At 37.4% G+C, this 27626-nt stretch overlaps 1 protein-coding gene across 5 annotated transcripts in view; it reads right to left on the bottom strand.

The window, feature by feature from the left end:
- Positions 1 to 27626, bottom strand: part of STK33 (serine/threonine kinase 33) — a 136072-nt gene that overhangs the window by 42654 nt on the left and 65792 nt on the right. For 2 of the 5 annotated variants that reach the window (XM_080640140.1, XM_080640141.1), the window contains exons 2-7: positions 15895 to 16278; positions 14451 to 14564; positions 8027 to 8140; positions 4348 to 4452; positions 1216 to 1354; positions 205 to 293 (exon numbers count right to left, since the gene is read on the bottom strand). In XM_080640140.1, coding sequence (XP_080496266.1) covers positions 205 to 293; positions 1216 to 1354; positions 4348 to 4452; positions 8027 to 8140; positions 14451 to 14564; positions 15895 to 16110 — 777 coding nt within the window. In that variant the 5' untranslated portion in view covers positions 16111 to 16278. The remainder of the gene's footprint in view (positions 1 to 204; positions 294 to 1215; positions 1355 to 4347; positions 4453 to 8026; positions 8141 to 14450; positions 14565 to 15894; positions 16279 to 27626) is intronic. The other 3 variants (XM_080640144.1, XM_080640143.1, XM_080640142.1) reach the window with 2 other exon arrangements.

A 27626-nucleotide genomic window follows, 5' to 3' on the forward strand; every position in this document is an offset into this window, starting at 1 on the left:
AAAATTCAATAGTACCACTTAACTTGCAAAATTATTCTTGTCAGTTACAACCTCTTTTGTGAATTTTTTTATTTTTTTAGCACCAGCCATTTATTTTCTGGCTGCTCAAAGCTTCTAAAATGTGTCTAAAAAGGGGATGTACTTTGCCACTTTGCTATCAAACTGTTTATAGGCAAATATTTACCACCATTTCTAGTGTCTTACCTTTATGTTTAAGTTCATTTCATTGTTACCATCAGTAAAGCTGCTTTTAACCATTATGTTTTCCAGTTTTAGATCTCTATGTACTATATCTACCAAAAAAAATAAACAACAAATCAAATGAAAGAATAATGGAAAAATAATTAGAGGGGACACAAATACAACAAATAAATATATTTGACAAACTAACGTCCACCGTTGAAATATTTGAGATGGGCCAAGCAAAATTCTGCTCTGTCCCACTCCCTTATATTCAGATCCCTCTTCTCCACGTTTTAACCTTCAGGAGCCATTCTCTTTGACTCCCTCATCTCTCCCAATCCCCTTGTTGCTCAAATTTTCTGTGAACCTAAAATGGCTCTAAGAAACAGAAAACAAAAACAAAATGTCTAGAATATTTAATTTTTAAATTAGTAATATATAAATTTTTAGAAATTTCACTTTATTGTTGATTTGTCTACTTTTGATTTAAGAATAATAGCTGCTTTTCAAACTGTTGAATGGAAATGTTCATTAACTTCATCCTTGTCCATGTATAATGTAATTGTATACCTGCCTTGTTTCTAATTAAAATATATCTATAAATGAAGTTAAAAAGGAAAAGATCTTTATATACATAAAAGGCTAAGCGACCATCTGACCGTCCGACCACCAGGGGGCAGACACTCAATGCAGGAGCTGCCGAGCTGCCGTGACTTGGCAGCAGTGGTTCTCCAGTGACGCATCCCGGAACCAGAGAGGAAGAAGCCCAATTCCTTACGGGGCGGGGGGGGGGGGGGGGGGGGGCATGCAATTCCACCTTCGACTGTGGGTTATGTTGTTGCTGAAGAATTAATTTCTTCTAATTAATTTCCTTTCAATGTGCATAAATCTGTGTACCGGACCACTAGTTTTTAAATAAAATCTCCCATACTAGTAGGCATATTTCTGTGACTACAAATCCTAAAGACAATTACCCTGAAATAAATGTGAGCCTGCATTCATGGCGTCAGTGGCTGGTGACCCTCCCCTTACCGTTATTGTGCAGATAGGCTATCGCTGATGCGAGACTCTGAATGATCCACCTGGTCTCATTCTCTGAGAAATGCTTTTTCCTCTTCAGAATTTCTTTGAGTTCTCCATCCTCACAAAGCTCCATCACAAGGTACATTTTCTGACATTATATATTTAGAAAGCGAGAGAGAGCAAATTATATAGGTGGGGATCTTAAACATGTTATAGATTACATATATAATAAAAATATGATCACACACCTTTTAAAAAATATATTTTTATTGATTTCAGAGAGAAAGGGAGAGATAGAAACATCAATGATGAGAGAGAATCATTAATTGGCTGCCTCTTGCACACCCTCCACTGGGGATCGAGCCTACCACTGGGGCATGTGCCCTGACTGGGAATTAAACCACGACCTCCTGGTTCATAGGTCAGCACTCAACCACTGATCCACCCTGGCAGGCTATGATCACACTCTTAATCATCATTATATTTGAAAAATATTTTATTATCTATCACGTACAAGATACTGTCAGGATACTAGAGAAACATGGAGGCATAAGACATAATCTTTATCCTCAAGGCACTCACAGTATAGTTAAAACTAAAAATCAGGTGATAAGTGTTGGTAGAAGAGGCAGGCCCAAAATGCCAGGAGATTACAGAGGAGGGAAGCCTCTGCTGAAAGAATGCTCACTGAGGAGGTGACATTAAAGGCAGGTCTGGTTGCCTAGATAGCAGTATAGGGGTAGAGACCGTAGACAAGAACAGGCAGAACATGTGGTATTTGCAAAGACCACAAAAGTTGAAATGACACTGGCTGTTAAAAGAACACCAAATATCTCAGTGCTAATAGCACTGCAAGTTTGGTAGGGCAGAGGAGAGTGGAGTGGTGGTGAGGGGTAGGCCAAAAGAACAGGCAGGGGCCAGGTTATAGGGTCTCATATATCACAGGAAGAGGAATTTGGAACTTTTCCCCATATACGGTAAGGAGCTACTGAGGATTCTGAAGCTGGTGTCTGGGGTGGGGGAAAGGTGTATGCTATGATCAATTCTGCATTTCTAAATGAACCTTCTAGCAGGAATGTGGAGCAGGGCTCAGCAAACTTTTGCTGTAAAGGCCAGAACCAGACAAGAAATACTTGCAGCTTTGTGGGCCATACAATCTCTTTTGTAGCTACACAACTCTGTAGTTATAGCATAAACAATACAATGAAACTTTATTTATGGACTTTGAAAATTCAGTTTTATATAATATTCAGGTCATGAAATATTACTCTTTAAATTTCTTTCAACCATTTAAAAATATAAAAGAACCTTAGCTTATGTGCCATAAAAAGTAGGCACGCACCAGATGTGGCTTGCACACCGTGGCATGCTGGCCTGTTTACAGAGGGCAGATGCGAGGCACAGAAGAGTGACAAGAAGGACAAGAAGGAAAAGACGTGGAAGATACCTAGGAGAAAGAAACAGTGGGACTTAGTGACTAATGGGCTACGGGTGTAAAAGCCAGAGATGAAATGCCTCTTCCAGCCCTAACTGGTTTGGCTCAGTGGATAGAGCATCAGCCTGTGGACTGAAGGGTCCCAGGTTCGATTCCAGTCAAGGGCATGTACCGTGGCTGCGGGCACATCCCCAGTAGGGGTTGTGCAGGAGGCGGCTGATCGATGTTTCTGACTCTCTGTCCCTCTCCCTTTCTCTCTGTAAAAAATCAATAAAGCATATTAAAAAAAAAAAGAAAAAAAAAAGAAATGCCTCTTCCATATTTGCTGTTTCTGTTGATGTGTTAAGATCACTTTAGGTATTTCAATAGTCAGTCAAGTCATCTAATGAGTAAAAAAGATCCAGTCAATTAAAATGCAAGTCTTTATCACACCTATTGCTATTCAGTCACAGAATACTCTTTCTGTCTCCATTCTATTCTATGCTGCTAGATTTTTGTTGCTGTTTTTAAGATTTTGGGGCCTGATTCTATTCTATAATCACCAGGAATGAAATTTCTGTGTTCAATCAGCAAGCATGAAAACAGGAAGAGAAGGTTAACACCTTTTCCTTCTATAGTCAAAATTCTGATTCACTAACCCGAGGATGCTTTAGAATTTCAGAAGTAACTATTCTGCAAAGTCTAACACACATAAGTTTTTGAACAAGGCCATATTTTTTCTACTGACAGCACTGCAGAGGTCATTGGTACATGGGATGGTCAGTCAGTGAACTATTTAGAAGGAACAGTTACATCAACTTACAATATAAATTGATATCAATTTCAAATATGTACATTGATAAAAGTTATAGCAATAAAAGTTTTTTAAAAGTCTTTGTATAATTATTAGAAATAATCGTGTCAATCTGGAGAGTATTTGGACTCACAAGAAACCATAGCAACTAAGTGAAGTAGATACTATTATTAAATCTTTTACAGATGAGGAAACTGAGGTATAGAGAGGCTGAGTAATTTGTCATAGTCTAATAGCCAATAACAGAACCAGGATTCAAAAGCACAGGCAATCTGACCCCAGAGTCCATGTGCCTAATCACTAACTTATTTTGCCTCCAAACTAAGAATCACCCAAGCCCACAAGCACTGAACAATCTGGAGGCAGAATAGCAGATCCCCAGGCTTCAGAACAACTCTAAATGAAAATCACAGGCATTCCAAGAGAATGATAGCATCTGGGGAAGAAGGAAGATTACACATGTTGGTAAGACACAGATGACAAAATATCTTCTACCTAGTGCCAAAAATGCCCAAGCTAACTTTATTACAAAATTATGACAATAATCCAAGAGACTATAATGGAGAAATCAAGAATCAACACAAAATAAAGCCATCTCTAAGGAAGATCTAATCATTGTTTGATTGTATATGGTATTGTTTCAATGTTATTTTATTTCATTATTTTTGTTGTTATTTCCATTTTAAACATTCATTTTCAATATGCCACCTAAAAATATCACTAAAGTCATCAATCTAACCATCAGGCACCTAATTATACAATCAATAATGAAAGCCCTCCAGGATGCTCTCCTCGATCTTCAATGACAAACTCGCGCCAAGGACTGGAGCCTCAAAGGGATTTCTTCAGAAGAGAATGGGGTTCATTTTGTAATAATAACTCCTTTTAAAATGCAGACCTGCTGCAGCATTACCTTGGGCGTCTCAAACACCTGTTCCAGATGTATGATGTGCTCATGCTTCACAATTTTTAGGATGTTCACCTCCTGTTCAAGTAACTTCACAGCAGAGCTTCCAGCCTTAAATAATGAGACATAGAGATTTCACATAGGAATGTCACTACTACATACCTCACTAAAAAGTTAGTTATTATTAAATTTTTCCAACATCTTCTTGAGAAGTTGCTTTAAAAAAATGCAACTTATTTCCATAATAAATTAAAGTGTGTCCCTCTGTCCAAATTTATATGTAGTCTTATATATAATTTTACTTTTAACTATATCTGTTTCTTGGACTTTTTCTATAAATTAGCTAAAATATGGTCTCTGTCCCCTCACAAAAATTACTCTAATTTTTAATATGCTTTTTAATATTTCCTTCAGAATCATGTTAATCCTTTGGTGTTAGCATAATAAAAACAAAATCTACTTTCCAAGGACATCAATTGGAGACGATAAAAACAAAGTGTTTTTCTGCTTTGTTGCTCTTCTGCTTTGACTATATTTATAAACATCAAAGGAAACAATGGGAAGTGAGATTCTACACTCAGCCCTGCATTCTATCACTTCCTGGTCCCCAGGCCTCAAAAATTAACTGAGGAAGAGAAATTGAGATATTGCCTTCCGACCAATCTAATTCCAACTTTATCTCCTTACATGTAACCCTTAACCATCCTGGCAGCAAATGGTAAAGCCAGCAACAGGACCTCCAATCAGGGTGTAAGCCACTCATTTTCTACAAGGTCATCTAAGAAATTTTAGAAGGACTTCCCCGGCCCCCACTACCATTACCACCACACCTATCATCACCTCTATTGAATCTAAATTACCATCATTTGCAAATAAGCGTTGTCCTCATGCACATAAAACATCTCTGAAAGGAATAACAAGGTTTTATCCCTCCTTCCTCACACCTCCCCTTCCCCTCCAAGTTTAGGAGAGTACATATAGTCTTTAAAGGACTGAAAAGGGATTGATCATAAGGCAATCTTTACCTAAGTAAAAATTTTACATAGTAGGGTCATTCCTGCTTCCACTGACTTTTATCCTTTAGCATCGCCATCTCAGGAGAGAAAAGAAAACTGGCCACCCACTCTGTCCTACCCAGGGAGGATGAAAGTCACATTTTAAGGTTATCCTAAGAGAGTTAAGAGAAATAGTGACTGTGAGGAGTGAATTTCTGTCTAGACTAGATATGGAGGCTTACCGCAATTTCTCCTAAAATCCACCTCAATTCTATTCCTACCTCCCTCGCCAAACAGCTTGACCGGTATATAACACAGTAATATATTGTCCAATTCATATGATTATGTAATTTTATTTTAGTATTTTAGTTTAGAGTCCTCTAAACTCTCAGCATCAATGTGTGTAAGATTATGAATTTCTAAAATTGCAAGCAGATATCCTGACTGTATAACCCTAACCCTACCTGACGTCAAAGGGGCAAAGGAAATAATATCCCATGTAACATCATGGTTCTAAAATTCTGAAGAGTTGTAGAAAAGTTCTGAATCTCCCTTTATTAAGATCCATATGTTACTTTATTAATCTTTTTTACCATATGATTTCACTTAGAGGTGGAATTTAATGAACTGAACTACCAAGCAAAATAGAGACAGACTCATAGGTAGAGAGCAGGGTGAGTGGAGGGATTTGGCAAAACAGAAAAAAGAGAGAGAACTCATGGACATGGACAACAGTGTGGAGATTTACTGAGTGTTGTGTATAAACCATGACATTTAATTTGGAAACTTCCTTCTTTTGAGCTTGTATTTGCTTTGGAAAATGAAGGTTCTCACTTGTGTTTATTAGAGATACTGGTTTTTACCAGGGGAGGTTCTAAGTCAGTCGGGCCTTAGTCCTGTAATTTTTCATTTTACTCCAAAGTCATGTGTGACATACTCTTATGATTTTGTTGTATTTTCAGAAAAAAATTAGAATCAATTAATAGATATTCAAGTGTCTTAAATTTCTAAAATATAACTCAGCACAATGATAACTAAAAATTTTCAATGTAGTTTATACTCACAAACAGTAGCTGATGGGGAAAATGAGACATTTTGGGGGGCTAGCAATCTGAATCTGTGCCATTAACCTAATGCACACTCTTATTAGCCTGTAGTCTAGCCACTGCCCCTTTAATTGTCTGGTCCTGCCAAGACCTGTTTACTCCCATTTTAGAGAGGCCATAAACCATCCCCAGACAGAGTTATCAGTGCTGGCGCCAGGCCAAGCCTTTAGTTGTGGTCTCAAGGACCCAGCAAATGGGGCTCTTTGAGAACTTGCAAAGGGGACTGGAAAAACCCTTATTTGGGAGACAAAGGCATGAAAAGGTAAAAATAGGGAAAGCTTCCTCCAAGTTTTTGCTCAGAATTTAAAATCTTTCTCTGGGCCCGCAGGCGTAATAAACAGTGTAACTCCATTTCTCTGGGCATTGTTTTGATTTTCTCTGGTCTTCTGTAACCTAACTACTATGAGTTTGTCATTGTGCCTGTTTGTTCCATAGTGTTTAAAAAGACACAAAGAGCTTCATTCACAAACAGATGTGTAAGTTTATGCATTTGAAAATATTGCTTATTTTCAGAGTTGTTAAAATTTTCTGCTGTATTAATTTACCATGTACTTTATTAATCTTTAAGGAGAAACGCTATGTAATTTGCTATCATTTGTTTTAAGGGATACATAAAAAACCTATTATCTCATTTCATAATTGTAATATTTATGATCAGAAATCTAAGGAAAAGCTCTGGCAGGTATGGTTCAGTTGGTCTTCCCTTGCACTGAAGGGTTGCCTGTTGGATTCCAGATCAGGGCGCATGTCCAGGTTGCAAGCTCAATCCCCAGTGTGGGGTGTGTAGGAGGCAGCCAATCAATGATTCTCTCTCATCTTGATGTTTCTCTTTCTCTCTCCCTTTCCAGTCCTCTCTCTCTAAAAGTTAATTTAAAAATAATAAAATAAAAGACAAGTGAGAACAATAGCAACACACATGACAGTTGCTTTAAAGAAAAAAGAAATCTAAGGAAAAAAACAAAAATTTTCCCCCAAGCATAGAAATTTTTTAGAAGTTGGTAAAATCTAAGTCCTGAGGACTTAGATTCTCCCTTAAAGAGAAGCCTAGTCATTCTCCAGCACAGGAGAAATCCAGTGAGGACTACAGTGGATATAAGTAAATAGTGTAGTAGATAGTTGGAGGGAAAGTGGTTCAAATTAAAAGAGCAGGTAGGATGATGAATAAACTAACAATGAGGAAATGGGAAATCAAAGGAAAGGGGAGAACAGGAAAAAAGTAGTGCAGAACCACATCAGGGGAGAGTCCCAGGACTCATTTCTGGCTAAGGCATCTCTAGGCAGTAGCCCTACATTAATACATACTGACAATCAGACCTTACCTCCAATCACTCTGGTAACTTTTACCTATATTTGGTTATATTGGTTATGTTAGCTATCCTATCATTTGCTTTTTCCAGATACACTTGTCTACCTGAGTTTTAGAACTGGTCCTTTCCCAGAAGGCTAGAGAAATGCTCACAGACCCCGGGGACCAGCCCTGACCCCGGCCCACAGGTCAGAGGCAGATGTGTTAGTGTAAAAACGATACTGCCCACCCACCCCACCCGGCACTGCCCTCAGTATGATGCTGATAATAAGCCTTACCTTCTCTTTGTTCACTTTTTTAATTGCCCACTTAGTTTCTGTTTCCTTGTTTATAGCTTCAATGACTACTCCAAAGCTCCCTTTTCCCAATATTCTTCCAAATGTATATATTTCCTGGATAAAAAATAAGAGTTCTTTTGTCTCTCTCTGCCATTCATTAGGTATTAAAAATAAACACTAATACTGACAGATATCTACCCAAGGGAAGAGAGATTCTGCTCTAGGGTGAAATCAAATTGAAGATACCATATATTTGCTTCAATAGTAATAGACACATCTTAATTAAACAAAAATAAGCTTTGATGGATTTCATTAAATGTCCTTTGGAGGAAAACCATAAAAATCCTAATGGGGAAAGGTGCAAAACCTCAAAAGCATAAAAATTAATTTCTTACAAACTATAATAATAAAATATATTCATAAGAAAAGGGAATGAAATATTAATACACACATACATACATAGATATATATGTGTGTATAAAATACATTCATCCCCAAAATTATCCCAAAAATCTGAGAGCTAAACTGTAAAATTAACACATATTAACCATTAAACAATTGCTTTCTTGTTTATCAAGTAACACTTTTTCTTTATCTTCATTATTTCTATTAAGAATCTCTTTTGTTGTTTTATTCCTTTTGTTTTAGAAAAAGCAATATGTGACAGAAATTTTGATATAAATCAGCATTGAGATGAAAATAAAATCCATCTGTAGTAACACTATTCAGACCAAGAATCCTTCCGCTCATCATTCAACTACGCTAAAACACAGAATGTCTTGCTGACACCAGGTCACTCGTTTAAACTTTCATTTCTTGTGAATTTGGTTGGGAGGAGTCAGTCTCCCTCATTCAAACCAACAAGAATTTCTGGCTCTTGAGAGTTTCTGAACAGCTGAGGTAATGCCACTAAGTGACACCTCTGCTGCAGCCAAAGATTTTGGTCAGCAGCCAAGGTCTTCCCTAGAACTGCTCCTCTATCTCTGTGTGATCACTTTCACCTTCACCATGCAACAGGTCAATTAGTTGCTAGTCTTCATATTTCCACTGCTTACTTTCCTTTTTTTAGTAAAAGAAGATTCAATGCCCAACTAATTATTTATCTCTTTCATGAAGGGCTTCCCTAACTCTGCATTGTGGTGCTTGTACACATTGGCCCTTAAACACTACTATTACTCTCTTGCTTACATTTTCACTCAATTTTCTCCAAGATGGTCAGAAGCTACTTAAGAAGTTGTTCCTTTTGTATCCTTTAAAAAGCCTACCCTGAAGCCTTGTAGGTAAAATATTCATTTTTAATGCTTGAGGGAAAAAGGGAAGGAAGGAAGGAAGGAAGGAAGGAAGGAAGGAAGGAAGGGAGGGAGGGAGGGAGGGAGGGAGGGAGGGAGGGAGGGAGGGAGGGAGGGAGGGAGGGGAGGGGAGGGGAGGGGAGGGGAGGGGAGGGGAGGGGAGGGGAGGGGGAGGAGGGGAGGGGAGGGAAGGAAGAAAAAAGAGAAAGAAGGAAAGGGATAGAGAGGAAAAGATGAGGAGGGAGAGAAAAGAAGAGAGAGAAGTAAAGGGAAAAAGAAGGAAATAGTCAGTTTTAACATGTTAGACTTTTCTTAGGTATTTCCTTGTGATATACACTTTGGGGGCTACAAAGTTGAATAAAAGATAATTCCTGTTTTCTCAGAATTTGTAATCTCCTCAAGAGACAAGATTATTCTTAAGTCAGAAAGTCTTAAGTTAAAATAAAAATACAAAATGATGTTGGGGCCAGAGACTAGAGCTAAAACACTGGGAAAATAAAGGAAAACATTATGAAAGAGGTGGCTTCTGAGATTGGCATGTGAGGGAACAAAGGCAAAAAAAAAAAAGATTTTTTTTCCCCCCAATAATCCAAGCAAGGCAAGGAAAGCATTCCAAAGGGATAGCAGTGCAAACATGGAATGAATTAGTAAACTGATAAATGAATGAATCAGTAAATCCAGTCAGCAGGCCAGCCAACCAGAATCCTCCTACATATACATGTTTGAGAGAAACAATAGACTGGGTATGCGAAGCTGAATCCTGGGAGGAGCTCCAGATTTATGGTCTTGAATATTATACACAGAGACTCCTAGACTCGGGGCACATCCTGTCCCCAAGACACTGCTTTCTGAGAACTTATAATTACTTTGGCTCTCCTCCCTCCCCCAGTATAGCAAGAATTAAAGTTGGAAAACTAAGGGGAGGATCCAAGATGGCGGCATAGGTAAACACCTAAACTGCTGCCTCGCACAACAATTTCAAAACTACAACTAAAAGCAAAACGTCTATCACCCAGAACCACAGGAAAGCTGGCTGAGTGGAAGTTCTACAACTAGAAGGAAAGAGCAAACAGCATTGAGGGGTGCACAAGCGCTGAAAAGCTGAGGTACAGAGACGGGCGAATCGGGCTGGCGACGGGTGACTGGGAGCGCTGCTGTTTTCAACCTGAAGGGAGATAAACTCCCGATTACTCCGAACTCGTTTCTGGGGAGACTCGGGGGACCCAAACTCCTATGGGGAGAAGCTGGACTGTCTGCCGTGGGGTCGGAAAGTGAGAGAGGCTTGCTTGCAGGGCTGAGGGCAGGAATAATTGTTTTCTGTGCTGGGGCGTGGGACACGGGACACGGTCAGAGACGCAGAGCCGGCTTACTGGCAGCCATCGCTGTTTGCCACGCCCTAGCCTAGTCACGTCCTGAGACCCCACCCCGCACAATCTACAAACCCACCCAAGCTCCAAGCAGTGGCTTTAGCATATGAATGACCTGCCTTATCGCAGCTTAACCTAGCAAACTTGCAGCCCAGGTCAAATAGCTCCAAAAACTCCAAACCCCAAGCAAAGAGGAGAAAACTGTAGTTCTTGCTGTAGCGCCTGCTGGGTGGCCTCAGACAGTAGCTGACCTGCACCCCATTGGAGATCCAGAAGCCAGTGTACCTAGTGGTCAGTGTGAGACACCTGATTTCAACTCCTCACATCCGTAAGTGACACATTCAAGAGGCAGACTCAGTGAGCACCAAAGCCCCACTGAAACAAGTCCTGCACCATAAGTGTGTCTCCAGCGCAGCAGTTCTTCCTTTATAGACACAGCGGGTCCTCACAGCCAATTGGCCTGGAGGTCAATTCCTCCCAGTGTACCAACAGCAATCAAGGCTTAACTACACCAAGACTTTGCACTCAGCCCACAAAGGGATGTACCAAAGGCGTCCACCTCAGGTGATTGGGGAGGCTGAGCTACTGGCCCCTATAGGTCACCTACCACACAAATCCACTCCATCAACACAAGGAAGCAGCAAAATGCGGAGACAAAGAAACATGTCACGAATGAGAGAAATGGAGGAAAGCAAACTACTGGACGACATAGAGTTCAGAACCACATTTATAAGGTTACTCAAGAATCTTCTAAAAACCGCTGAGGAACTTAGTGAGACCTTTAAGGATCTTAATGAGAATGCCAAAAAAAAATGGAAAAGGACCAGTCAGAAATTAAGCATACACTGTCTGAAATAAAGAATATACAGAAACTCAACTGTAGATCAACGTACCCCAAGAATCAAACCAAAGATCTGAAATATGAGGAAACAAAAAACACCCAACCAGAAAAACAAGAAGAAAAAAGAATCCAAAAATATGAAGATAGTGTAAGGAGCCTCTGGGACAACTTTAAGCGTACCAACATCCGAATTTTTGGGGTGCCAGAAGAAGAGAGAGAGCAAAATATTGAAAACCTATTAGAAGAAATAATGACAGAAAACTTTCCCTACCTGGTGAAAGAAATAGATTTACAAGTTCAGGAAGCACACAGAACCCCAAACAAGAGGAACCCAAAGAGGACCACACCAAGACACATCATAATTAAAATGCCAAGGGCAAAAGACAAAGAGAGAATCTTGAAAGCAGCAAGAGAAAAACGGTTAGTTACCTACAAGGGAGCACCCATACGACTGTCAGCTGATTTCTCGGCAGAAACTATGCAGGCCAGAAGGGAGTGGCAAGAAATATTCAAAGTGATGAACAGCAAGAACCTACAACCAAGATTACTCTACCCAGCAAAGCTATCATTCAGAGTTGAAGGTCAGATAAAGAGCTTCACAGACAAGAAAAAGTTAAAGGAGTTCATCACCACCAAACCAGGATTACATGAAATGCTGAAGGGTGTTCTTTAAGAAGGGAAAGAAGAAGAAAAAGATAAAGATAAAAATTATGAACAACAAAATGACATCAAATACATACCTACCAACAAGTGAATCTAAAAATCAAGTGAATAAAAAATCTGAAGAACAGAATGGACTGGTGAATATAATAGAATCAGGGACATAGAAAGGGAGTGGACTGACAATTCTCAGGGGGGAGGGGGTGTGAGGGGTGTGGGAAGAGATTGGACAAAAAGCTTACACTTATGGATGAAGACAGTGGTGGGGGGTAAGGGCATGGGGTGGGGTGGGGAATCAGGTGGAGGGGAGCTATGGGGGAAAAAAAGAGGAACACCTGTAATAATCTAACAATAAAGATTTATTTATAAAATAAAATAAAGTTGGAAAACTAAGATGATTAAAATAAGACAAAAATTTTACTTTTATTATATTTATACTAGAGGCCAGGTGCATGAATTTGTGCACAGGTGGGGTCCCTTGGCCTAGCAGGCGATCGGGGCCATGGGAGGTTGGCCAGCTGGAGGGAGGGGCCATAGAAGGTTGGCTGTGGAAGTGCACTGACCACCAGGGACAGCTCCTGCATTGAGCATCTGCCCCCTGGTGGTCAGTGCATGTCATAGCGACCAGCTGACTGGTTGTTCAGTCATTCAGTTGTTCGGTCACTTAGGCTTTTATATATATAGATGCCACTCCCAACAATATGTTATGTAAAATTAGTTAAATCTAAATTTAAATGGTCATTTATACTTTTTTCCTACAGAACAAAATAATCTCAACTCCATAACCATTTCCCCAATTTTTCTTAACCTTTAAAAACTAAACTCTCATTTTCTTTCTAAATATATAGAACCACAACTTAGACACAGAATATTAATGTTTTTTAAATAAGACTTTTTAAAATGAGGACTGGATAGAGAAATAGCCCAATTGCCAACTGTGCTTTTTTTTTCATAAATTAATCTTTTTCTTCAACTACTTATTTTGATATCATTACATAGTGATAAAAATAAGAAAATGACTTCTTGTTTGTACTAATTTTAAGAGGATACTACTAAAATAGTAATATAGATTTTTATTGACATAGAGGAAGTCCACGATACAGTATGGAGTGTGAAAAGATGCATGATACTATCACATTATGAAAATGTTGAGAATGTGTGTGTGGGGGGGGTGTCTCACATTAATGTCTGGAAAGATGTTCATTTAAATATTGAGCACTTATCACTGGGAAGTGGAATTTTGGATTATTGTAACTTCCTTTTTTATACTCTACCAAAATGTTTAAAATCTTCAAAGTGAGCCTATCCATTAAATAGAGAAAGAGAAACTTCAACTGTACCAGTTAAAGTTATTTGTCAAAAATATGTACATACTTGGAATATTTCATAATTTAAAACAAAACTGAAAAGAAAAAAATAGGATGACTTATACATGCATAAAAAAATAAAGTAGAGGTGGTAAATGTTAAAACTGATTATCTCTGGCTCATAATTTTTTTTCACTTTTCTATCTATAGTTCCCTAATTTTTCATAACAAACACATTTTGATTTTATAAAAGCTCTTATAACTAAATTTAAAATTCAGTAAATTTGTAGGATTTTAAAAATTCTTTAAAAGGGGAGATTTAAACTTTTCAAGTCAGAATTTCTCAGGAAGTTTTTCTGATCACTTTAAGTATATTGCCAAATATCTCTTAAAACATTTTTTAAAGTTAACATTAATGCAAAATTCTTCTTGTAGTTGTTCTTGCTGAAGTTCCTTTAAACCGATGTTAAAATAACACATTTAATTTCTAAAATGGTACTAATATTTAATTCATATTTGTATGTTATAATTAGAATCCTAGGAAGACAATATTAGTATTCATCCAACCTGAGGCTTCAGAAAATGGCCCCAAGGAAGTGAACAGCCAAACCACCTCAAGTCATCTGGTCTCTCTCTGCATTTTAAAGAGATCTACACCAAGACTCCACAATTGCCCTCAGCAACCAGCAAGACCTGAAGGCCCAAATGTTCATTTTATCTAATAAAAATACCTCCATTTTGGTTAAAGTCCATTTGGTCCTCTATGAATAGAATAGTCTGCATTTTCTGAAATAAAGACTTTGACATACTTGAAAATGGTAAATTTCCCCTTCCCTTTCCTTCCCTTCCTTCCTTAGAGACTTATTTTTAATTTTTTTTTTTTTTTTTTTTTTTTTGCCATTAACCATTGACAGAAGAAACCTGAAATTTCTTAGTCACTTCATTTTGCTTTCTAAATACCTGAATAGCAGCTCCATCGTCCAGCCTGATGTGAGGAACTTTTACTTCTGTAACGTTGCCCCGACCCCACTGTTGTTGAGATGACTTTATCTCTATATTTGAGGATTTTGAGGGCTTAACCCAAAAAGGAATTAAAAAAAAAAGTAATTAAGATATAATACACTTGTTGAGAGAGTAAGAACCCTAGTTTAGATTATATGACAAATCTTTAATGTGTGCCATGATATTTATTGCATACAATATAATTCACTGTCTTTTTCAAATTCAAAGCCCTATACAATGTATTGGCTCATTAGGCTAAAAGAGACCTTAAGAAGTCACTCAATCTAATCTCCTAAATCCAAGAAAGTGTACATTATAACCTGCATAGCAGATAAATCATAACGTACTCAATGATTCTTTGAAATAGTGAGAAGGCAACTTCACAGCTTTCTCAATCATTCTTGTTTCAAAACATATCATCTCAAATAGGTTATACATAAAAAAATTATTGGCCAGACATTCACAAAATATGCTTTGAATGAAAATAACATATTAATAGCTCACTCAGTAACAACTAACTCAGAGACACCTATATGGCAATAATTATACAAGTCAGGAAAGAACAGTTTAAGGGGAGAATTTGAAAAAGGTATAACTTTGAGGACTGAGAACCTAACTTTCCTTAAATGCACTGCTTTCTGTCTCCAAAGCTGTGCTATATCAAGGAAAACCTTGCTCACTGCTTCTTCTCTAGAAAGGTGAGTACACCCAAACCAGTCCAACTGGGTAGGTATAGACCAGTGGTTGGCAAACTGCAGCTCGTGAGCCACATGCGGCTCTTTGGCCTCTTGTGTGTGGCTCTTCCACAAAATACCACGTGCGGGCGTGCACATACAGTGCGATTGAAACTTCGTGGCCCATGCGCAGAAGTCAGTTTTTGGCTCTCAAAAGAAATTTCAATCATTGTACTGTTGATATTTGGCTCTGTTGACTAATGAGTTTACCGACCACTGGTATAGACTATTGTAAATAATGCAAATTGATTTTGGAGAGTATGTTTGAGATTCCATCTAAATAACCAGAAATTGTCTTAAATAATAACTACCCTATATTTAACTACAACCATAAATGTCATTCTGCATTTTAAAAAAAGTATCCCCAAATTCAGATTTAATTCAATTTAAAAACCAATTTATTTCTATATAAGCCACTTTTAAGAGAAACTGGAACAACATTCCAAATTATTCATAATCCTGGGAACTAATTAATTTGGGCAGTGTTGGAAATATTATAAAAGAAAGTACTAACCAACTTTGCTCACCCCTTCTGTAAAAAAAGTAATGTCTATTTAATAGTTAAGAAGGCAGTGATTTAGCTGACAAGGGCCCATGAATGAAGCTAGGGATGCGATTAGAGAATGGGATTTCGACTTGTGTTCAGAAATAGAATCTTTGATATTTACCACATCTTTTGCAAAGGCTTTATATTTAATAATTTGTTGTTCTTTTTTTCTGTCCAGTGAAATTGAAGAGTCTGGTTCACCAAGGCTTGATGTATCTGACGTTTCTGCCACTATCGCTGGAGTAAGCCTTGTTTTACTGGAACTGAAAGAAGGCGAATCTTTCTGAGAAGTAGATGAACAGTTGGGACACTTTTTCCCAAAGCCACTATCAGCCATTTTCTGAACTATGCAACAAAAGCAACTTGAAAGATGTTTCCACTCTTTGAGGGAAAGAATCAGACCAAAAAAAATAACAGTAAAGTAAGCTGATGGCAAAGTTTGTAACTTCCAATTGGTGAGGTCCTTATTTTAATGATGCACAAAACTTATATTCACACATGAGAGCTGCAGAAAGAAAAGAAATCACCATTTAGAAAATTCTTTCTTATCCTATCACCCTCCTAGAAGTGAGAGGAAAAACTAGCAACTAGCACCAAAAACATCCTGCCTAGCCCTAGCTGGTTTGGCTCAGTGGATAGAGTGTCGGCCTATAGAACAAAGGGTCCCAGATTCAATTGTGGTCAAGGGTACCATGTACCTTGGTTCTAGCCTCCTCCCCGCCCTGACCAGGGCTCATGCAGGAGGCAACCAATCGATGTGTTTCTCTCACATCGATGTTTCTCTCTTTCTCTCTCTCTCTCGTCCACTCTAGAAGATCAATGGAAAAATATCTTCTGGTGAGGATTAACCAAAATATATATTTTTTTCCCAAAAAACAAACATACTGCCTATAAATGAAAAGTTAATATGCACAACAAAATTAGGACATACTCCTAAAAAGCAATGGATTCTCATCTTTCAAAATTGAATTCTTGAACTCTAAAAATTTTGTTTTACCATCAAAAGAACCATGAAACTGCTAAAAAGCATAATCTAAGGAAGTCAATTATGGGTTGATATAAATTTTTAAATGAAATAAAATAGATATCAGAGTATTTTTCATGAATCCTTGTTAAGTTTTGTGAAAATTTTATTTATATATAAAATGTTTGTGTGTGTATGTGTGTACCTGGTCACATTATAAAATGTATTTCTTAATATAACTTTGGTTTAAAAAAAGGCTCAAAATACTGGTATAAAGCATATATTACCATGATTTCAAAATTTAAACCTTGGTCTAATAATTATTAGAGAAAATACATATTATACACATCACAAAGAAGTAGACAATTTGATTTTATAAAATAATCTAATTCTAAAAGTTCAAAGGCAATATTAGAAGTATCCTCATTTTTATACTCAAGTAGCAAAAATAGAAAATAATGGGTGCTATTTTCCCTGAGTGCATAATATGTGTGCCCAGCAATCTACCTAACTAAAGCTATTGGCAACAATACGGTGCCAAGCTGAAAAGATCTAAGCTGAGGAAGGAGGGAGGAATGTGTTCTGTGGTACATGTAAGAGAAACTTCCAGAAGTGGCTGGGAATACATTATTATAGTCTTGTGCCATACTATTTCAGATATTATTTAAAAGTATACAGGGTTGGACAAAAGTGGGTCTACAGTTGTTCGTATAAAAAATAATACAGTAATTAATAAATAATAATACAAGAATAAAGTGTGTTTTGCGTACTCACAACTGGAAACCTACTTTTGCCCCACTCTGTATTTTGCAGTCACAGGTTTCTGTTGAAAACCAAGGTCAAGCATTTGTAACAGGAGCATGTGTATGTCTGTTTACTGGCATTAGGTGCATTCTTTCCCGCTCTAGTTGTCTAAAGGGTACTTTTTATATACCTTTTCTTTCTTTCTCTCTTTCTCTCTTTCTTTCTTTCTTTGTCAACCAGGATTAGAATCTTTATATTTTCTCAGTAAGGTAATATCAAGATGAAGAAAATGAAATTGCACTCATGGGCAAAAACGAACCCCACATTATTATGCCACCTTTGGAAAACTCATTGAAAATTGTAAAGCTGAGTATTTATCAAAGCTATTGGGACTTCACAATAATTGCTTGTTATTTAAAGTTGAAATTAATTCCAAAGAGTATTAAATCAAAATTATAATTCACATTTAGATAGCACATTACAAATAACAAAGCTTTTTATTTTTTTACTTATTTTTCAATTACACTTGACATGTTTAAAATGTACAATATTATGATTAGACATTTATATACCTTATGGAGTGCTCACTCCATAAGTCTAGTACCCATATGACCATACATAGTTATTACAATATTTTTGACTATGATAGAGGCCCGGTGCATGAATTTGTGCATGGGTGGGGTCTATCGGGGCCAGGCCGGTCAGGGGGAGGAGCTGTGGGAAGTTGGGGGGGGGCAACCGGGGCCCCAATCAGGCTGGATGGCCACTGCAGTGCGCGTCATAGTGACCGGTCGTTCTGGTCACTTGGCTTTTATATATATAGAATATACTAGTATAAATATTCCCTATGCTGTACTTTTTACATCTCTGTGACTATTTGTATTACTCCTTAAATCCCTTTAACCTTTTTCACCCATCTCCCAATCCCTCCCCCATCTGACAACCATCAAAATGTTCTCTGTATCTATGAGTTTTTTGTTTTGTTTATTTTGGTGTGTTTTTTTAGATTCCACATATAAATGAAGTCATATGGTATCTGTCTTCTTGCCTGACTCATTTCACTTAGAATAATACCCTCTAGGTTCATCCATGTTGTCACAAATGGCAAGATTTCCTTCTTTCTATGGCTGAGTAATATTCCATTATACATATGTACCAGATGGAAGAAACTATCTTTACCTCATGGTATATTCTTACCTCTTTTGTCATAGATTGACCATATAGGCATGAGTTTATTTCTGGACTCTATTCTGTTCCATTGATCCATATGTCTATTCTTATGCCAGTACCATGCTGTTTTGATTACCATAGTTACTCATAGTATAGTTTAGTATAAGGTAGTGTGATGCCTCCAACTCTGTTTTTTCTCAAGATTGTTTGGGCTACCTAGGGGTTTTTTGTGTTTCCATATATGCTTTTGGGTTACTTTTTCTAGTTCTGTGAGAAATGTCATTGGTATTTTGATAGGGGTTGCACTGAAAATGTAGACTGCTTATGGGCATTTTAACAATGTTTATTCTTCCTATTCATCAGCATGATATAAAACCCATTTTACTTGTTATCTTCTTCAGTTTCTTTCCTCAATGTCTTACAGTTTTCTGAATATAGGTCTTTTACCTCCTTTGTTAAATTTATGCCTAGGTATTTTGTTTTTTTGATGCAACTGTAAATGGGATCATTTTCTTAATTTCTGTTTCTGATAGCTCATTCTTGGCATATAAAAATGGAAATGATTTCTGAATATTAATTTTGTATCCTGCTATGAATATTTTACCGTATTCATTTATTAGTTCTAATAGTTTTTTGTATGGAATCTTTAGGGTTTTCTCTATACAGTATCATGTCATCTGTAAATAATGACAGTTTTATTTCTTCCTTTCCAACTTTAATGTCTTTATTTCTTTTTTCTTGTCTGACTGCTGCAGCTAGGACTTCCAATATTATGTTGAATAAAAGTAATGAAAGTGGACATCCTTGTCTTGTCTTGTTCCTGATCATAAGGAAAAGCTTTTAACTTTTCACCACTGAGTACAATGTTAGCTGTGGGTTTGTCATATATGACCTTTATTATGTTGAGGTATGTTTCCTCTATTCCCACTTTGCTGACAGTTTATTATAAATGGATGTTGGATTTTGTCAAATGCTTTTTCCGCATCTATTAAAATTATATGATTTTTTAGCCTTACTTTGTTTATGTAGTGTATTACATTAATTGATTTGCAGATATCAAACCAACTTTGTATCCCAGGAATAAATCTCACTTGATCACAGCATATGATCCTTTTAACATATTACTGAATTCAGTTGGCTAATATTTTGTTGAGGATTTTATATCAAGCTTCATCAGGGGTAATGACCTATAATTCTTTTTTTTTTTTTTGTAGGGTTTTTGGTTTTAGTATTAAGGTAATGCTGGCCTTGTAAAATGAGTTTGGGAGCCTTCATTCCCTTTCAATATTTTTGGAATAGTTTGAGAAAAAATAGGTATTAATTCTTCTTTGAATGTTGGTAGAATTCTCCTGTGAAGCCATCTGATCCACAGCTTTTATTTGTTAGGAGGTTTTTTTAATAAATTAATTTTATTTATTTATTTTTTGGCTTTGATTAATCCTCACCAGAGAATATTTTTTCCATTGATTTTTAGAAAGAGTGGAACGGAGGGGTAGAGACAGAGAGAGAAATATCGATGTGAGAGAGACACATTGATTAGTTACCTCTTGCACTCACCCAGATTGGGTGGAGGATTGAGCCTGCAACAGAGGTATGTGCCCTTGACCTGAATCGAACGTGCAACCCTTCAGTCTGTGGGCCAACGCTCTAACCACTGAACCAAACTAGCTAGGGCTGTTAGGAATTTTTTGATTACTGATTCGACTTTGTTAGTAGTTATTGGTCTGTTCAGATTTTCTATTTCTTCCTGGTTCAGACTTGAGAGCTTATATATTTCTCAGAATTTATCCATTTCTTCCAAGTTGTCCAATTTGTTGACATATAATGGTTCATAGTATTTTCTTATAATCCTTTGTATTTCTGTAGTGTTGGCTGTCACTTCTGTTTCATTTCTGATGTTTTAAAATTTGGGGACTCTCTCTTATTTTCTTGGTGAGTCTGGCTAAAGGTTTAGCAATTTTGTTTTAACTTTTCAAAGAACCAACTCTCGGTTTCATTGATCTTTTCCATTGTATCTTTTAGACTGTATTTCATTTCTGCTGTGATCTTTCTTTTCTTCCTTCTATTCACTTTAGGCTTTGTTTGTTCCTCTTTTCCTGGTTCCTTTAGGTATAAGGTTAGATTGATTTTTTTGAGACTTTTCCATTTCTTGAAGTAGACCTGTATTGCTATGAATTTCCCTCTTCAAACTACATTGACTGTGTCTCATAGATTTGGGGTCATTATTTAGCCTCCATGTGTTTGTGGGTTTTTTTAGTTTTCTTCTTGTAATTAATTTTTAGTTTTATACCATTCTGATCAGAAATATCTCTCTGAGACACAATCCTCACTGGTTTTCACAGCCAGATTATGGGGACTTCTCTTGCAGGCACTGATGCCCCAGGTTGGGGAGCCAAATATGAGGCTGGGCCCCTCACTCCTCAGGAGGTATCTCTGGAACCAAGATATCCCTCCATATTCTTAATCTCCACACTGGGGGTGTGGTATCTGCCCATTCTTTATCACCACTCCTCCTATCAGTCTCAACATGATTGAATTTTTACATCTTTAGTTATAGTAATACTGTTCAGTTAGTCTTCAGGTGATTCTCAATGATAGTTATTCTATAATTTAGTTGTAATTTTGACGTGGTCATCGGAGAAAGCAAGCATAGAGTTTACCTACTCTGGCATCTTGTCCAGAAGTCTTGACCTATATATCTTTTCCAGTGCTCATCATCATGAGTTTTAATCACAGCAGTAGAATAAAAGGCTGAGTATATTTGGACTATACTTTTGTCCTTTGAACTGGAATAAACTTGACCCGAATAAGAAGTTACATGACTTTATTTCATTAAATACCTTTCTAGTTTTACTGTCTAAGACTGCTTTTCTAATAAAAAATGAGTGCTGACTTTTATAAAATTCTTACCTATTTTGATTATCGTATTTTTTTCTTATTGAATCTTTTTATATGTTCTAGTGTTCCAAAGCTTTCCTAATATTAAAACATTCTTGAATTTATAGTATGAACCCTACATGATCATTATGGATGATTCTTTTAATGTGCTGAAAAATTGACATGTTTGTATTTTGAGTTTTCATAGTTATATTCATAAGTTAAACTGGTCTATAATTTTTCTTTTCAGCCCTCTTTATCAGATTTTTATACAAGATTCTGGATAGTTTCATAAAAGAAATTGGGTATCTTTCCACTTCACAATGCTTGGTAACAATCTGTATAGCATGGGAATCTGGAAAATCTCCCATGTCCATCGGATTTTATGATATTGCTAGTAGTTTATCCATTATTTATTCTCCCATCCTTCCTTACTAAGAGAATTCTTATTTTATCTGGGGCAGCAATGTGCTCATTAAAATCTATTTGTTTGCGCCTCCCTGGTAGCTTAGGGATGGTGACCTGACTTATGGCCATGAACCTTACAGAATGCAAGCAAAACTACTTCAAAGAAAATTTGTATTTTTAAAACTTTATTAAAAACAGGACAGAGATGGGAAACCAAGATGGCGGCATAGGTAAACACCTAAACTGCTGCCTCGCACAACAATTTCAAAATTACAACTAAAAGACAAAATGGACATCATCCAGAACCAAAGGAAGGCTGGCTGAGTGGAAATTCTACAACTAGAAGGAAAGAGAAAAGCACACTGAGACTCAGAGGAGCTGCAGAAGGCAGAGGTACCTAGGCATGCGCGCGGAGAGGGCTGGCAACTGAGTACACAGCTGGCTTTCTCATTTGGGAGGGAGACAAAAGCTCCCACCGGCTCTGAACTCCAGTTCCGGGTGAGACTCTGGGGACCCAGACTCATTCAGGGAGAAACTGGACTGTCTGGCAGCAGGTGAAACTCGAGGGCGGCTTTCTCTCAGATGTGCTTGCAGTGATTACCTCAGGACACTGAGACCCAGAGGCCTCTTAGGGCAGGGCTGATGGGAAGCCATTGCTGTCTGCTCTGCCCTGAGACTCCGCCCATCCAAGCTGAGCACAGAGGCTTTTGCAAATCTTGTCTCATAAGGTTGTCTCCAGCACAGAAGTTCTCCCAGCGTAGACACAGCTGATCCTCACAGCCAATTGGCCTGGAGTTCAATTCCTCCCAGTGATACCAACAACAATCAAGGCTTAACTACAACAAGGCTGTGCACATAGCCCACAAAAGGGTGCACCAAGAGTGCCCACCTCAGGTAACTGGGGTGACTGAGCCACTGGGCCCTATAGGAAACCTAGCACACAAAGCCACTCTATCAACTCAAGGAAGCAGCCAAAATGCAGAGACAAAGAACAGCTCACAAATGAAAGAAATGGAGGAAAGCAAACAACTGGATATAGAGTTCAAAACCACGGTTATAAGGTTTTTCAAGAATTTTCTAGAAAAGGCTGATAAATTTAGCGAGACCCTCGAGGATATGAAAAAGGACCAACTAGAAATTAAGCATACACTGACTGAAATAAAAAAATAATATACAGAGATCTAACAGCAGACTAGAGGATCACAAGAATTAAGTCAAAGATTTGAAATACAAAGAAGTAAAAAACACCCAACTGGAAAAGCAAAAAGAAAAAGGAATCCAAAAATATGAAGATAGTGTAAGGAGCCTCTGGGACAACTTCAAGCATACCAACATCCGAATTATGGGGGTGCCAGAAGAAGAGAGAGTGCAAGATACTGAAAACCTATTTGAAGAAATAATGACTGAAAACTTCCCCCACCTGGTGAAAGAAATAGACTTAAAAGTCCAGGAAGTGCAGAGAACCCCAAACAAAAGGAATCCAAAGAACACCACACCAAGACACATCATAATTAAAATGCCAAGAGCAAACGACAAAGACAGAATATTAAAAGCAGCAAGAGAAAAACAGTTAATTACCTACAAAGGAGCACCCATAGGATTGTCAGCTGATTTCTCAACAGAAACTATGCAGGCCAGACGGGAGTGGCAAGAAATATTCAAAGTGATGAATAGCAAGAACCTACAACCAAGATTACTCTACTCAGCAAAGCTATCATTCAGAGTTGAAGGTCAGATAAAGAGCTTCACAGATAAGAAAAAGCTAAAGGAGTTCATCGCCACCAAACCAGTATTATATGAAATGCTGAAAGGTATTCTTTAAGAAGAGGAAGAAGAAGAAAAAGGTAAAGACAAAAATTATGAACAATAAATACATATCTATCAACAAGTGAATCTAAAAATCAAGTGAATAAAAAATCTGATGAACAGAATAATCTGGTGAATATAATAGAATGAGGGACATAGAAAGGGAGTGGACTGACAATTCTCGGGGGAAAAGGGGTATGGGGAGTGCAGGAAGAGACAGGACAAAAATCATACACCTATGGATGAGAACAGTGGGGGGCAGGTAAGGGCAGAGGGTGGGGTGGGAACCGGGTGGAGGGGAGCTATGGGGGGAAAAAAGAGGAACAACTGTAATAATCTGAACAATAAAGATTAAAAAAAACAGGACAAAAGATTTAAGGAATAAAATTTAAGATGAACAGAAATGAAAATGAAATGTAGGTTTTATTGACTGCATATCTTACTTCTCAGACTTCATATCTTACCATTCTCCCACTTGCTCTAGATACACTAGTAATCTTGCTGTTCCTCAAACATGCCAAGCATATGTCCTCTTCATGGATTTGGCCCCTTTGCTTCCTCTGCCTAGGATGCTCTTTCTTCAGATATTTGCATGGCTAGCTCCCTTGCTTCATGGTGGTTTCTGCTCATTTGAGAGACCTTTTCTAACCACATCACCTAAAACAACAGGCCCCATTCACTCTGTCTCCTTACGTTGCTTTATTTTTATTTATAGCAATAATCATTCCACTCAGGAGTTCTCTCCAAGAGTTCTTTCCTACTTTTAGGGAACAGATGATTCCTATATAAACTGTTTCAGAGCAATGAAAAGCCACCTAGTTCATTCCATTCCATTGGAATAACCAAAATCTGTCCATAGCAGTAATCTCAAAAGTGGAAAAGGAGTTCTTAATAGGCCAATCTCATCCGTGAATAGATCCAAAAATCCTAAATGCTGTACTCATATTTAGCCCAGGTAATGTATACAGCATACTCTAAGATTATTAGATAGAAATAATAGACAAACCAGCCCAATAAGTATGATCTTTTATAAAGTAATGTGAAAAAATTATCTTGCTGTGATTAAAACTCATAATGGTGAGCACTGGAAAAGGTGTATACAAAGAACCTTCCATACAGATAAAGGGGGAAAAGAATAAAACTGATGCCACTAAACACACACACACACACACACACACACACACACACACACACACACCCTTCATACAAATGTTTGACTTTGTTTTTCAAGTATATTTAGCAAGACAAAAACACTCAGAATATATTTGTATACACATTGCAAGATGAAAATGATTTAACTCCAGGCCTTGAAAGAAAATGTTTTGCCTTTCAGGTTAAGTATAAAGCCTGTAACCATCAGTGACTCAGAGTAGTGGAGTAGATCTGCAAGTAACAACCTTTCTGTTTAGGAAAAATAGTGCTTTCTCTCTGCAGGTGTGGGAAAGTCCCAGGTCAGATGTGTGAGGCATCATTTTATGTGTGAATTGGGAATACTGACTTTACAGTACTTTTTATAAGAAACTGAAGGAAGGATTCATAATGCAAAGGTTTATTTAAAGTGTAGCTGAGTTCATTATAAACAGTACTCCTAAAAGCATGCTTACCATATCCTTCGTGTGTGTGTGTGTGTGTGTGTGTGTATACAGAATCTTTAAATATTACATTTCCCATTTTTAAAATGGTTTTTTTTGTGAATCAAAAAAGTTATCTTTTTCTTAAGTTCTGTTCAGAACACATTTCCTTACATTTTTATCAATTTCTCAATAAATCATATTATCATAATACCACTGACAGATTTCTGAGTACTTTCTGGCTCCAGTTTCTGAGTTATCCATTGCCCTAGAAGTATTTAGTAGTTACATTCAGAAAGCATAGGAGTTCCTATTACTCACTGAGGAGTTTCATTTCTGCTCTCTAACCTACCAACCACTACATTTGCCAAAGTAATGTTCTACATTCTTACCACAGTAACTCTAATAAAACAATAGGTAGAATAGCTGCATGCAAAATTTCTTGACAAGATTTAGATTTCAAATATAATTTCTTTTTGGCTGGCTGAATTCTAATTATTTTAGCTTTAAAATCAAAATAGAACAAATGTTTACTCACATTTCTTTCTTTCTCATTTATGAATAGATATGAAATATTTGTTACTAAAATAAATCTACTATCTAGGAGGCCATTTAATGTCATTCATATTTTAGAGGCATAAAATTAATCAAGTATTGCAAACTTAACATATCTTTATGTAAACACAAAGATGAATAACTCTTCTATAGAATCACAGAATTATGTTTAAACAGGACTTCCGATATAAAAGGATGTATTAGAAAACCAAAGAAGCTTCTAATATAATAGTGTTTCTTTGTGTCTCCAAAGACTGGACAGCATAGGTATTAGACAATCTGTAAACAAATAAAGTAAGTTCAAATCATGTCACTATTTAACTAACGTGTGAGCGAGTTTCCCTTTGGCTAGAGGTTTTCATTTTATTTTCTGAACTAAGACAAGTCAATGGAACAACTCTGATATGAAAATTCTGAGCTTTGATTTAAGCATAAAAAGGTCCCTTACCTATTGGCCCTAGAAGATACACTTATAGCAATTTCCTCAAGAAAATGAACACAAGAATGGTTTTATACAATATAACTAGCTACAATTTTCTTCCCCAGAAGCAATATTTTAGCTTTCTTTCCTAAGACTGTGTCTACAGGAACCTAAACTCTCAATTTGGTAAAAAAAAAAAAAAAAAGTGTTCTATTCAAGTAAAGAAAAAAACTATGGCTTGTCTGACACTATGCAGACCAATTCAACTATTTGTTTTCATAGTATGCTGTAGTACAGAGCCTAAAGAGGGGCCAAATGAGTTTTAGATAACATAGTGTTATATTTTAAAAGAGACCAGCACTTGTTTCCTATTTCCTTAAAGGGCATGATTAGGGAAATGAGTCTGTGTTGTCTTATAAAAGGATTTATACTATATTTAAAATTTACATGATCTCATAGATTTTTAAAAAATGTTTAATAGTTGATGCATGCTATTGGTGTTTCTTTCTATTCTAATTTACATAATATTCCTCACTGATTAAGCTGTAATCTGGAGGGACAGTCTTAAATGTGGTCCCCATACCAACAGTTTAAGGCAAGAACAGAGATGTTACTAAAAAAGTCTGGCTTAAAGGGACTGGATAAAACCAGGAGACCTTCTCTCTGATTCTTTCCTGTAGTTAGCTAGCATCTTTTCTCCCTATACAAAATATGCAACCTGAAGCCAGGGTCCTTTATGCCATTACAGACTCATCCTTATATGTAATAGACACACAATAAAAATTCCTGAATGTTAGTTTTGTGGGACAGAACCAGAATCGTGACTCACTTAGGCAGATTGTAGGCAGAGTTATCAAAGAAAGGAGGGAGTCATAGAGAGGAGGGATATTTCAAAGGGTATGTAAGGGCTCTTTTCACAGATCTGAAGAGAGATTAGGCCCAAGGAATTAGTCTAGTGCAGGGGTGGGCAAACTTTTTGACTGGAGGGCCACAATGGGTTCTTAAACTGGACCGGAGGGCTGGAACAAAAGCATGGATGGAGTGTTTGTGTGAACTAATATAAATTCAAAGTAAAGGAGCAGAGGGGAGAGCAAGAGAACGGGATAGAACAGCCAGATCCGGCCCGCAGGCCGTAGTTTGCCCAAGGCTGGTCTAGTGAATGATTCAGAGAGGGTATATGCCAACTTCAATCTATATATATATATAAAAGCCAAGCAACCCAAATGACGGAACGACTGGAATGATCAGAACAACTAGAATGACAGGTCACTATGACGCGCACTGCGGTGGCCAACCGGCCAGATCAGGGCCCTGACCAGCCCTCCCCAACCTCCCAC

This window comes from Plecotus auritus (assembly GCF_963455305.1).
Source record: "Plecotus auritus genome assembly, chromosome: 9".
Classification (NCBI taxonomy): domain Eukaryota; kingdom Metazoa; phylum Chordata; class Mammalia; order Chiroptera; family Vespertilionidae; genus Plecotus; species Plecotus auritus.